The sequence below is a fragment of the Leucopleurus acutus genome (assembly GCF_964270905.1).
Source record: "Leucopleurus acutus genome assembly, chromosome: 17".
In the NCBI taxonomy this organism is placed as follows: domain Eukaryota; kingdom Metazoa; phylum Chordata; class Mammalia; order Artiodactyla; family Delphinidae; genus Leucopleurus; species Leucopleurus acutus.
In genome coordinates, this window is record NC_139159.1 from 80,778,728 (window position 1) to 80,792,814 (window position 14,087).

Consider the following 14,087-nt stretch of genomic DNA (forward strand, 5'->3'; position numbering starts at 1 on the left):
TCCTTAATGCTAATTCTCTTCACTCAAATTCGCCTTTGGGGACAGTCTTCCAATCCCTAAACTAGGAGACAGGTGTGTCTGGCACATGGTAGGCATTCAATAAGGATTTGCAGCATGAATTACTAATCGAACACAAAATAGGGAAGTCAGCTTCTTGAAAGAATCAAGGCTAAAACGAGAGAAACCCAAAGACATTTTAGTACGTTTTCAATAATAGTTTTCAAAGCACGTTCAGAGTTTTGATGGTCAATATAACCCCGTTAGAAGGCAAGGACTGTGGGCTCAAGCAGGCCGCGGGGTTCAGTGCTGGCTCCTCCCTGTTCTCTGCAGGAACTCAGAGGCAGCTGCATCAGTAAGACGTGGTGAGAAACGCCCTGGGAGCTGTTGAGCGGTGCCGAGGACCATGTGGGACCCCTGGGGGCAGCACCCAGGAAATGACACTCGCAGGTGCTGCCGTGCGCCCTGGCTCCCAGTGAGGCCCAGTCTCCGTGAAACTTGGGGAGGCAGGGCCCCCCCAGTCCCAGAATGAGGCCCCGCAGAAGGATGAACCCTTCCCACCGGGTGCCCGAGCACGGTGCCCCTCCTCCACGGGTGCCAGCCAGGCCTGCCTGGCTCTGCACGAGCCCCTGCACGAAGCCAAGGCTCCAGGACCCAGCGCGGCTCCACGCAGGAGGTGCGGAGCCTCCGCAACCCAAGGCCCAGAAAGGACCCTCCTGGCTTGTGCCAGGACATAGATGCCAGGACTGAGCGCTAATGGCCTCCTTTTAGGACCGCCCGCCCCCTGCCCCCCTCCCCACCACAGGATATGAGCACCTTCACCACGCTCCCCATGGGGACCTGGACTGGCGGGGAAGCGCTTTGCCGCCGGCCACCCCCCCTGGGTGCGTCCTTGGCCGCACCACTTCCTGGCTGGACTCAGGGTGAGTCAGCTCACCCTGCTGAGATCCCGTTTCCCCCGCGGACCGTGAGAGGTGCCGACCAGAGAGGTGTGAACAGTTGACAGAGGTGACGGATGCAGCGAGCCTGGGGCGCGGCGTGGGTGCCGCCTTCCTCCGTGCTACGACACTCTGCTCACTCGAGCAGCGCCGGCTGACTGGACCCTGACTCTGCTGAGAAGTGGGGTCACCGAGGGAAGGGCACCTCCCGCGGCCCCCCACCTTTTCACTTCTCTCTGTACAGAAGACAAACGCCTAGCTCCACCATGCATGCCAGGCTCCCTCCGTGAGCCCCTGAGCGCTCTAGTTTCTGGCGTCTGGTTCTCAGAGCCTTCCATCTACAGCGCTTTATCTGTCACAAGCCCCTTGGAGACAGGGGTCTTGTCTACCAAGCCCAGATTCACGTTAGCTGGCGTGAAGGAACTTGCCTCGGTCCTGGAAGCTGTGCCTCCTGCAGCCTAAGGCTGCTTCCAGAATCCAGGGCGACGAGCCCACACAACAGCCTGTGACTATCCCATTTCCACAGAGCCAGTGTGTGAACAAGGTAATCAACAGACATTCCCATCAGAGTTGCCTCTTCCTGGGAGACACCCTGAGCGAGCCATCCTCTCGCACCATGCGAACTGTGGGGCAACTCCCACCCCTGTCCCCTTGATAAACTTCTACGCACCCTTAAAAAGCCCACCGTGGCGACACCCCCTCTGTGAAGCCGCCCCTGACTGCCCTACCCCCGGCAGCTTCATCCTCTGAACCTCACAGCAGTTGGCATAACGCTCTGTCCCTGCTTCCCAGCCGTCTGTTCAATCCTCAGATGACGCACACACTCTTTGGGACCGGGCAACCCCGTGAGGCCCCGCCTGCGCACTGCAGTCCCTCAGGCAACTTGCCACATACCCAACCCAAAGCAGGCACCGAGTAAAGACTGCTGGAAAAAACACGTCAATAGATAAGTGAACCTGAGTTTTCTCCACAGTCCCACTCACCCAGCCGAGCGTCTACCACGAGCCAGGCACTGATCGGAAACTCAAGGCAGGGCCACTTATTTTATGAAACCATCTTTTTTAGTGCAGTCCTCCTAACGCCCCCACCCCAGGCTTTGCAAAATGGCATCTGCGTGCCTTGCTGAGCTGTACAGCCTGATTTCAGTTTCCCCAACAATCGTATCCTGTGTTCAGTTGCCAGTATGTGGAACCTCCCGACCCCAAGCCCAGCGTTGATAGGTGGCCGTTAGAACTGGTCACTAACACAGATCTCAACGCTGACAGGAAACACGTGATCCAAGTGAGAGCAGCTCTGGCCCCAAGGAGGCCTTTCCTCATCCTGAACCTGTACTTCCCTCGTGGGGCCCTGGGCGTGGTGGAAGCGTAAGAAAATGCCCACTCTTTGGTCCGTATCTCCCTGCCATGCCGTTTGTGAGTTATCTGTGGCTAGCGCTCAACAGCTGACCCCTCTGGGGTCCTCCTCAGGGATCCGCAGGTCGGGGTGGGCACCGGGAAAAGGATATGATGGTCCAGTGGATGTCCAGCTTGCTGTTGATCTCCAGGCCTCGGGCTTCCTGCCTCTCCTCCTCCAGCTCCTTGGAATTTGCAAACTGCCCCTTCTCCCCAGGGGATTCTGGGAAACTCTCAAAGTTGAACTTGTCCACTTGAATAGCCATTCTAAGAGAAGGGCGAAACAGAGCAGAGAATTAATCAGGAGGGCAATTTCTTCTGTGGGCTGCTGGAAAAGCAGCCCATGCCAGCATGAGACAGGATAATGAATCATTATCGTTAGTAATTCATAACCGATTCACTCCAAGAAAATGAAATAATTGACTCCCAGGGTAGTACCAGCTTCAGAGCTGGCTCAACGCCGTTTAGCACGGAAGACACGGTCAGAATGTCCAACCCCGGAAGGAATTCTGAATTCTGGAATAGGGTAAGGCAGAGAGGAAGCAAGGGAAAAATCACAGAGGGGCAGCCTGGCCGCCACTTACCCCTGGGCCCCCAAACGCCAGGGGGAACTGAGCCCTGCCGCTGCACTTCCCCCGTGGCCAGGTGGACTTGCTCACACACGCCGCGTGCTCCGCCAGTCGCACAGCTCCCCACCTGCCCACTTCCAGCCCCTGAGCCCAGGACCCCACCCTCCCTTCAGGTCTCGGCGCAAGTACAACATCCTCTACAGAGCCTCCCACACTGCTGCTGTGTCCCGCACTCGCAACCTTCTGGCAGTTTCCAGAACACACCAGGCTCTTCCTCCCTTAGTCTTTGTGCCCACAGCTCCCCACATGGGAATGTTCTTCTCCTGACCCTTGGCACAGCTGGAGGCTTTCATCCTTTAGATTTGAGCTTAAGAAAGGCCTTCCCAGCCCACCTCTCCACAGCAGCTTTCCATCTCATCCCTCCCCTCACCCCATTCTCCACTGCGGCATTCAAACTATTTCTGCAATACCATTTACCATGAGCTGTAAATATTTACTTCTGGATTTGTTAACTGTCTATCAATCCTACCAAAATTCAGCTCCTTGAGGGCAGAGATCCTCTTGTCTTGTTTACCAGTGTTTCCCAGACCTGGAAAAAAGCCTGCCGGGCACACTGGAGTAACCGGTTCAGAGAAGAAATGAATGAGTGAATTAAGATCCTTCCCTGGATCTAGGGGAAGATGACAGAAAAGTAAGACGCGGAGATCACCTTCCTCCCCACAGATACATCAGAAATACATCTACACGTGGAACAACTCCTACAGAACACCTACTGAACGCTGGCAGAAGACCTCAGACCTCCCGAAAGGCAAGAAACTCCCCACGTACCTGGGTAGGGAAAAAGAAAAAAGAATAAACAGAGACAAAAGGATAGGGACGGGACCCGCACCAGTGGGAGGGAGCCGTGAAGGAGGAAAGGTTTCCACACACTAGAAGCCCCTTCGCGGGCGGAGACTGCGGGTGGCGGAGGGGGAAGCTTCGGAGCCGCGGAGCAGAGCACAGCAACAGGGGTGCGGAGGACAAAGCAGAGAGATTCCCGCACAGAGGATCAGGGCCGACCTGCACTCACCAGCCCGAGAGGCTTGTCTGCTCCCCCGCCGGGGCGGGCGGGGCTGGGAGCTGAGGCTCGGGCTTCGGTCGGAGCGCCGGGAGAGGACTGGGGTTGGCGGTGTGAACACAGCCTGCAGGGGGCTAGTGCGCCTCGGCTAGCCGAGAGGGAGTCCGGGAAGAAGTCTGGAGCTGCCGAAGAGGCAAGAGACTTTTTCTTCCCTCTTTGTTTCCTGGTGCGCGAGGAGAGGGGATTGAGAGCGCTGCTTAAAGGAGCTCCAGAGACGGGCGCGAGCCGCGGCTAACAGCGCGGACCCCAGAGACGGGCATGGGACGCTAAGGCTGCTGCTGCCGCCACCAAGAAGCCTGTGTGTGAGCACAGGTCACTCTCCACATCCCCCTTCCAGGGAGCCTGTGCAGCCCGCCACTGCCGGGGTCCCGGGATCCAGGGACAACTTCCCTGGGAGAACGCACGGCACACCTCAGGCTGGTGCAACGTCACGCCGGCCTCTGCCGCTGCAGGCCCGCCCCGCACTCCGTGCCCCTCCCTCCCCCCCGGCCTGAGTGAGCCAGAGCCCGCGAATCAGCGGCTCCTTTAACCCCATCCTGTCTGAGCTAAGAACAGACGCCCTCCAGCGACCCACATGCAGAGGCGGGGCCAGATCCAAAGCTGAGCCCCGGGAGCTGTGCTAACAAAGAAGAGAAAGGGAAATCTCTCCCAGCAGCCTCAGGAGCAGCGGATTAAATCTCCACAATCAACTTGATGTACCTGCATGTGTGGAATACCTGAATAGACAAAGAATCATCCCAAATTGAGGAGGTGGACTTTGAGAGCAAGCTTTATTATTTTTTCCCCTTTTCCTCTTTTTGTGAGTGTGCATGTGTATGCTTCTGTGTGAGATTTTGTCTGTATAGCTTTGCTTTCACCATTTGTCCTGGCGTTCTATCCGTCTGTTTTTTTTTTTTTTTACTTTTTAAAACATTTTTTCTTAATAATTATTTTTTTATTTTAATAACTTTATTTTCTTTTACCTTACTTTATTTTATTTTCTTTTATCTTCTTCCTCCCTTCCTTCCTTCCCTTTCTTTCTTTCTTTCTCTTTCTCTCTCTCTTTCCCTCCCTCCCTCCCTCCCTCCCTCCCTCCCTCTCTCTCTCTCTCCCCCTCCCTCCCTCCCTCCCTCCCTCTCTCTCTCCCTCTCTCTCTCTCTCTTTCTTTCTTTCCATCCCAGCTCCAGGTAATATCAAATGGCGAAAATCTCCACAGATCGCCCTCTCAACACCAGCACCCAGCTTCACTCAACGACCAGCAAGCTACAGTGCTGGACACCCTATGCCAAATAACTAGCAAGACAGAAACACAACCCCACCCATTAGCAGAGAGGCTGCTGTCCCCAGACACCTCAAAACACACCACCAGACGTGGACCTGCCCATCAGAAAGACAAGATCCAGCCTCATCCACCAGAACACAGGCACTAGTCCCCTCCACCAGGAAGCCTACACAACCCACTGAACCAACCTTACCCACTGGGGACAGACAGCAAAAACAACGGGAACTACGAACCTGCAGCCTGCAAAAAGGAGACCCCCAAACACAGTAAGATAAGCAAAATGAGAAGACAGAAAAACACACAGCAGATGAAAGAGGAAGATAAAAACGCACCAGACCTAACAAATGAAGAGGAAATAGGCAGTCTACCTGAAAAAGAATTCAGAATAATGATAGTAAAGATGATCCAAAATCTTGGAAATAGAATAGACAAAATGCAAGAAACATTTAACAAGGACCTAGAAGAACTAAAGATGAAACAAGCAACGATGAACAACACAATAAATGAAATTAAAAATACTCTAGAAGGGATCAATAGCAGAATAACTGAGGCAGAAGAACGGATAAGTGACCTGGAAGATAAAATAGTGGAAATAACTACTGCAGAGCAGAATAAAGAAAAAAAGAATAAAAAGAATTGAGGACAGTCTCAGAGACCTCAGGGACAACATTAAATGCACCAACATTCGAATTATAGGGGTTCCAGAAGAAGAAGAGAAAAAGAAAGGGACTGAGAAAATATTTGAAGAGATTATAGTTGAAAACTTCCCTAATATGGGAAAAGAAATAGTCAATCAAGTCCAGGAAGCACAGAGAGTGCCATACAGAATAAATCCAAGGAGAAACAACACGTCAAGACTCATATTAATCAAACTGTCAAAAATTAAATACAAAGAAAACATATTAAAAGCAGCAAGGGAAAAACAACAAATAACACACAAGGGAATCCCCATAAGGTTAACAGCTGATCTTTCAGCAGAAACTCTGCAAGCCAGAAGGGACTGGCAGGACGTATTTAAAGTGATGAAGGAGAAAATCCTACAACCAACATTACTCTACCCAGCAAGAATCTCATTCAGATTTGATGGAGAAATTAAAAATTTACAGACAAGCAAAAGCTGAGAGAGTTCAGCACCACCAAACCAGCTTTACAACAAATGCTAAAGGATCTTCTCTAGGCAAGAAACACAAGAGAAGGAAAAGACCTACAATAACAAACCCAAAACAATTAAGAAAATGAGAATAGGAACATACATATAGATAATTACCTTAAATGTAAATGGATTAAATGCTCCCACCAAAAGACACAGACTGGCTGAATGGATACAAAAACAAGACCCATATATATGCTGTCTACAAGAGACCCACTTCAGACCTAGAGACACATACAGACTGAAAGTTAGGGGATGGAAAAAGATATTCCATGAAAATCGAAACCAAAAGAAAGCTGGAGTAGCAATTCTCATATCAGACAAAATAGACTTTAAAATAAAGACTATTTGAGGGCTTCCCTGGTGGCGCAGTGGTTGGGAGTCCGCCTGCCGATGCAGGGGGCGCGGGTTCGTGCCCCAGTCCGGGAGGATCCCACGTGCCGCGGAGCGGCTGGGCCCGTGAGCCGTGGCCGCTGAGCCTGCGCGTCCGGAGCCTGTGCTCCGCGGGGGGAGAGGCCACAGCAGTGAGAGGCCCGCGTACCGAAAAAAAAAAAAAAAAAAAAAGACTATTTGAAGAGAAAAGAAGGACACTACATAATGATCAAGGGATCGATCCAAGAAGAAGATAAAACAATTGTAAATATTTATGCACCCACCATAGGAGCACCTCAATACATAAGGCAAATACTAACAGCCATAAAAGGGGAAATTGACAGTAACACGTTCATAGTAGAGGACTTTAACACTTTCACCAATGGACAGATCATCCAAAATGAAAATAAATAAGGAAACACAAGCTTTAAATGATACATTAAACAAGATGGACTTAATTGATATTTATAGGACATTCCATCCAAAAATAACAGAATACACATTTTCCTCAAGTGCTCATGGAACATTCTCCAGGATAGATCATATCTTGGGTCACAAATCAAGCCTTGGTAAATTTAAGAAAATTGAAATGGTATCAAGTATCTTTTCCGACCACAATGCTAGGAGACTAGATATCAATTACAGGGAAAGATCTGTAAAAAATACAAACACATGGAGGCTAAACAATACACTACTTAATAACAAAGTGATCACTGAAGAAATCGAAGAGGAAATAAAAAAATACCTAGAAACAAACGACAATGGAGGCATGACAACCCAAAACCTATGGGATGCAGCAAAAGCAGTTCTAAGAGGGAAGTTTATAGCAATACAATCCTACCTTAAGAAACAGGAAACAACTCGAATAAACAACCTAAACTTGCACCTAAAGCAACTAGAGAAAGAAGAACAAAAAAAAAACCCAAAGTTAGCAGAAGGAAAGAAATCATAAAGATCAGATCAGAAATAAATGAAAAAGAAATGAAGGAAATGATAGCAAAGATCAATAAAACTAAAAGCTGGTTCTCTGAGAAGATAAACAAAATTGATAAACCATTAGCCAGACTCATCAAGAAAAAAAAGCGAGAAGACTCAAATCAATAGAATTAGAAATGAAAAAGGAGAAGTAACAACCGACACTGCAGAAATACAAAAGATCATGAGAGATTACTACAAGCAACTCTATGCCAATAAAATGGACAACGTGGAAGAAATGGACAAATTCTTAGAAATGCATAACCTGCCAAGACTGAATGAGGAAGAAATAGAAAATATGAACAGATCTATCACAAGCACTAAAATTGAAAGTATGATTAAAAATCTTCCAACAAACAAAAGCCCAGGACCAGAGGGCTACACAGGCGAATTATATCAAACATTTAGAGAAGAGCTAACACCTATCCTTCTCAAACTCTTCCAAAATATAGCAGAGGGAGGAACACTCCCAAACTCACTCTACGAGGCCACCATCACCCTGATACCAAAACCAGACAAGGATGTCACAAAGAAAGAAAACTACAGGCCAATATCACTGATGAACATAGATGCAAAAATCCTCAACAAAATACTAGCAAACGGAATCCAACAGCACATTAAAAGGACCATACACCATGATCTAGTGGGGTTTATTCCAGGAATGCAAGGATTCTTCAATATACGCAAATAAATCAACGTGATACACCATATTAACAAATTGAAGGAGAAAAACCGTATGGTCATCTCAATAGATGCAGAGAAAGCTTTCGACAAAGTTCAACACCCATTTATGATAAAAACCCTGCAGAAAGTAGGCATAGAGGGAACTTTCCTCAACATAATAAAGGCCATATATGACAAACCCACAGCCAACATCGTCCTCAATGGTGAAAAACTGAAACCATTTCACTAAGATCAGGAACAAGACAAGGTTGCCCACTCTCACCACTCTTATTCAACATAGTTTTGGAAGTTTTAGCCACAGCAATCAGAGAACAAAAGGAAAGAAAAGGAATCCATATTGGAAAAGAAGAAGTAAAGCTGTCACTGTTTGCAGATGACATGATACTATACATAGAGAATCCTAAAGATGCTACCAGAAATCTACTAGAGCTAATCAATGAATTTAGTAAAGTAGCAGGATACAAAATTAATGCACAGAAATCTCTGGCATTCCTATACACTAATGATGAAAAATCTGAAAGTGAAATCAAGAAAACACTGCCATTTACCACTGCAACAAAAAGAATAAAATATCTAGGAATAAACCTACCTAAGGAGACAAAAGACCTGTATGCAGAAAATTATAAGACACTGATGAAAGAAATTAAAGATGATACAAATAGATGGAGAGATATACCATGTTCTTGGATTGGAAGAATCAACATTGTGATAATGACTCTACTACCCAAAGCAATCTACAGATTCAATGCAATCCCTATCAAACTACCACTGGCATTTTTCACAGAACTAGAACAAAACATTTCACAATTTGTCTGGAAACACAAAAGACCCCGAGTAGCCAAAGCAATCTTGAGAACGAAAAACGGAGCTGGAGGAATCAGGCTCCCTGACTTTCAGACTATACTACAAAGCCAGAGTAATCAAGACAGTATGGTACGGGCACAAAAACAGAAAGATAGATCAATGGAACAGAACAGAAAGCCCAGAGATAAACTCACGCACATACGGTCACCTTATCTTTGATAAAGGAGGCAGGAATGTACAGTGGAGAAAGGACACTTCAATAAGTGGTGCTGGGAAAACTGGACAGGTACATGTACAAGTATGAGATTAGATCACTCCCTAACACCATACACAAAAATAAGCTCAAAATGGATTAAAGACCTAAATGTAAGGCCAGAAACTATCAAACTCTTAGAGGAAAACATAGGCAGAACACTCTATGACATAAATCACAGCAAGATCCTTTTTGACCCACCTCCTAGAGAAATGGAAATAAAAATAAACAAATGGGACCTAATGAAACTTCAAAGCTTTTGCACAGCAAAGGAAACCATAAACAAGACCAAAAGACAACCCTCAGAATGGGAGAAAATATTTGCAAATGAAGCAACTGACAAAGGATTAATCTCCAAAATTTACAAGCAGCTCATGCAGCTCAATAACAAAAAAACAAACAACCCCATCCAAAAATGGGCAGAAGACCTAAACAGACATTTCTCCAAAGAAGATATACAGACTGCCAACAAACACATGAAAGAATGCTCAACAACATTAATCATTAGAGAAATGCAAATCAAAACTACAATGAGATATCACCTCACACCAGTCAGAATGGCCATCATCAAAAAATCTAGAAACAATAAATGCTGGAGTGGGTGTGGAGAAAAGGGAACACTCTTGCACTGCTGGTGGGAATGTGAATTGGTACAGCCACTATGGAGAACAGTATGGAGGTTCCTTAAAAAGCTACAAATAGAGCTACCATGTGACCCAGCAATCCCACTACTGGACATATACCCTGAGAAAACCATAATTCAAAAAGAGTCATGTACCAAAATGTTTATTGCAGCTCTATTTACAATAGCCAGGGGATGGAAACAACCTAAGTGTCCATCATCGGATGAATGGATAAAGAAGATGTGGCACATACATACAATGGAATATTACTCAGCCATAAAAAGAAATGAAATTGAGCTATTTGTAATGAGGTGGATGGACCTAGAGTCTGTCATACATAGTGAAGTAAGTCAGAAAGAGAAAGACAAATACTGTATGCTAATACATATATATATGGAATTGAAGGGGAAAAAAATGTCATGAAGAACCTAGGGGTAAGACAGGAATAAAGACACAGACCTACTAGAGAATGGACTTGACGATATGGGGAGCGGGAAGGGTGAGCTGTGACAAAGTGAGAGAGTGGCATGGACATATATACACTACCAAACGTAAAATAGATCGCTAGTGGGAAGCAGCCGCATAGCACAGGGAGATCAGCTTGGTGCTTTGTGACCACCTAGAGGGGTGGGATAGGGAGGGTGGGAGGGAGGGAGACGCAAGAGGGAAGAGATATGGGAACACATGTATATGTATAACTGATGCACTTTGTTATAAAGCAGAAACTAACACACCATTGTAAAGCAATTATGCTCCAATTAAAAAAAGAAAAAAAAAAGATCCTTCCCTAACACCCCAGGCCAACGTTTACCTCCTGCCCACCGCCACTGTTGCCCAGCCCGCACACCTGTATCCACGTTCAACTGCGTCCGCAGGTGCTACAGCCCCTGGTCTCTAGAAGGCAGGAGGGCTCTAGCTAACCACCTGCAGCTGGCCTCCAACTCCCACTCCCATGCCCCTGACAGGTGCATAGCCAGGGGCTGTGTCTTACTGACGCTGGAAATCCTACCTCTTGGCATGAAATCAGGCATACAGCAGGTACTCAACAAAAATGTGTTACATGGATGGATAAAGAAAGCGGGGGAGAAAGGGGGGCTCCTTCGTGTCAGGCCCTGAAGATGACTGCCACTCAACGCATAAAAGTAGGCATTTTCTTTTATTTCACAGCCTGTGCTGTGGCCAAAATATTCCGCTGAGCCTCAGCATGCTCTAATTGGCCTTTGGAGCTTCTTCTTTAACAACCAGGAACTGGTATTCAGGGTGTATAAACATAAGATTAAACCCAAGGAAGAGGTCTTGAGAGCTTGAAAAGGACTACTGGAACATTGGTAAATCCACAGCATTTGGCCAGGAGCGTGACGTTTGAGGGTCAGCTACTGAAGAGTTAGAGGCACTTCTGTGTAAGCGCAGAAACAGTACATTTCATAGCAAGGACCACTTTCAAAAAATTACATTTACTGTTCTTTTCAGATTATACAAGTAGATAGGCTCACTGTAAAAAGCTGGAAAATAGAGAAAAGCACTCGAAAGAAAAAGCACTCAATCTTATACTCTAAGGTTGATCTATTAATTCTATAGTCTTTTTTCTAAGCACTTGTATTTTAATGTAGTTTAAATCATTATATAAGCATACATACAAGTCATTATATAAGTATTAAATATATGTGACCACACATACATATACACATAATTTTAAGACTTGCTTTCCTCTCTTAATATAGGATGAGCAATTTCGCATCATTAAAAATTAGTCTGGGGCTTCCCTGGTGGCACAGTGGTTGAGAATCCGCCTGCCAATGCAGGGGACAGGGGTTCGAGCCCTGGTCTGGGGAGATCCCACATGCCGCGGAGCAACTGGGCCCATGAGCCACAATTACTGAGCTTGCGCGTTTGGAACCTGTGCTCCGCAACAAGAGAGGCCGCAACAGTAAGAGGCCCGTGCACCGCGATGAAGAGTGGCCCCCGCTCGCCGCAACTGGAGAAAGCCCTTGCACAGAAACAAAGACCCAACACAGCCATAAATAAAATAAATAAATTAATTAATTAAAAAAAATTAGTCTGCAGAATATTCTATCATATGGCTGTATCATAATTTACTTAACAATTCCCCTATTTCTCATACTTTCAGGTATTTTCCATTCTTTAAAAACTTACTGGTGAAAAAATTCGTAACAACCATCTTTGTGCTTAAATTTGTTCTCTGCATTTATGACTGTCTGTTAGACTCCATTCTAGAGGCGGAATTACTGATTTGAGGGTGTGAAAACCTTTGAGGTTTGGAGGCAGAGGACCAAGTTCCTTCCCAGAGACTTCTTCCTGAGGTACACTACCCCGAGCAGTGCGGGCGGGCACGCCTCTCTCTGCACCCTTGCCAATACTGACGATGATCAATTTTTAATCTGTGCTAGTAAGAGGCAAAATGCTGCCTCGCTGATGCTTTAATTTGCAGGTCTGTCTGAATTACTCCTGAGGCTGCACATTTTTTCAGGAGCTTATTAGCCATTTATCTTTCTTCCCCTGTGAGTGCAGCCAGAGTGCTTCTAATTTCCCACCCGGCAGAAGCGCTTCCTACTTCCAAGCTAGCCCGGAGCAAACTAGTGCTCTCTTCAAACAAAGGGTCAGAATATTTCCTAAGTTTCACTAAAAAGGCCAAATTCAGCTCATCATCTGATAACTCAAAAAGAATAACTGTCACCTTTCAGATGGGTGTGGACACATCCTAATACCCAGCTCTCTTCTGGTCGAATGCAAAAAGGGAGAGAGGCCCGGCTCTCAGCAGCCTTAGGGTCAGAACACACACTGGACACTGGACACCAGGATTATATTTGTGTGACCGTCTTCGGTGGGGGGGGGGGGGGGCTCTTTCAAACAATTTCTGACTGCGTAAGCGTCATACTATATGACCCATCTCCACCCTTCAGTAAAGTGTAGCCAGGTGTGCCCACAGAACAGGAGAGGAAAAAAGAATGAAATGCAACGAACACTTATCGCATACCCAGTCCTGGGCTAGGTATTTTCAATATACATTCATCTTTTTTCCTACTGTGGCCTGAAGATGAGTGTGATTTGCTTCCTTTTACAGATGCAATGACGCTCTGTGGGCATAAGCCACCTGCCCAGTGTCACAGAGCTGGCAGTCCCGTCAAGAGCCGGCCACTCAGACTCAGCGCTGCTCTGGTTTTTGCTGTATCTGGCTCTCCATTGCTTAGGCAGAGTACCTAAAAGGTAATGGTTTTTGCTCGTGCTGTTTTCAGAGCCGGCGTGGGACACAGACCCGGTGACCGCGGACCTGCCATCCACAAGAACCAGCGCACCCCCAAACGTACAACAGCCATCCTGCCCCAGCAGCCCCAGGTCGCGTGCTGCCAGCAGATGTCCCAAAGGCAGTGTCCCTCCTCTCCCACAGATGATGAAATCGAGGCACCAGAAGTTGAGTGGCTCACCTAGGGGCACCCTGCTTAAAATCCTGCAGCCACGGTGGCAACTCCAGGACCCGAGGACTACCCCCCCCAACCCCAGAGGAGCACTGTCCACCTCTACGTCTCTATCTACGTGGGCCTGGGGCACGGTCCTGAGCCCCGCCGCCCTCCTCCCTCCCCTCCAGGAAGGGCCCAGCAGCAAGGCCAGGAAACGTTTCCCAGAGCCGAGTCCTTACACGTGAGCTCTCCGCCCGCCGTGACACGCACACCGGTCCCAAGGGCCAGCACGGTCAGAGGGGGAGTCACAGCCTGGTGCCCTGGGAGGCACCCTTGCTCCAGGTGCACCCGCAGACGTGCCAAGGGGCCCCCTGGCTGGGGGCAGCAGTGCTCCCTGGTGACGCAGCAGGTCCAGAGCCCATCACAAAGCAGCTGCTCGAAGAGGAGGCGGCCCCACGGCCGTCAGGGCCACTTATGGAGGAACTGAAGCGGAGCTGCTGGGAGCCCCTTGTGGAGAGGAGGACGGGAAACCCAGGA

At 47.7% G+C, this 14,087-nt stretch overlaps 1 protein-coding gene across 3 annotated transcripts in view; it reads right to left on the reverse strand.

The window, feature by feature from the left end:
- The window catches only part of TRAPPC9 (trafficking protein particle complex subunit 9), a 509,341-nt gene that overhangs the window by 117,733 nt on the left and 377,521 nt on the right, over positions 1 to 14,087 (reverse strand). For all 3 annotated transcript variants that reach the window (XM_082858827.1, XM_082858825.1, XM_082858826.1), the window contains one exon: positions 2,440 to 2,593. In XM_082858827.1, the coding sequence (XP_082714953.1) occupies positions 2,440 to 2,593 (154 nt within the window). The remainder of the gene's footprint in view (positions 1 to 2,439; positions 2,594 to 14,087) is intronic.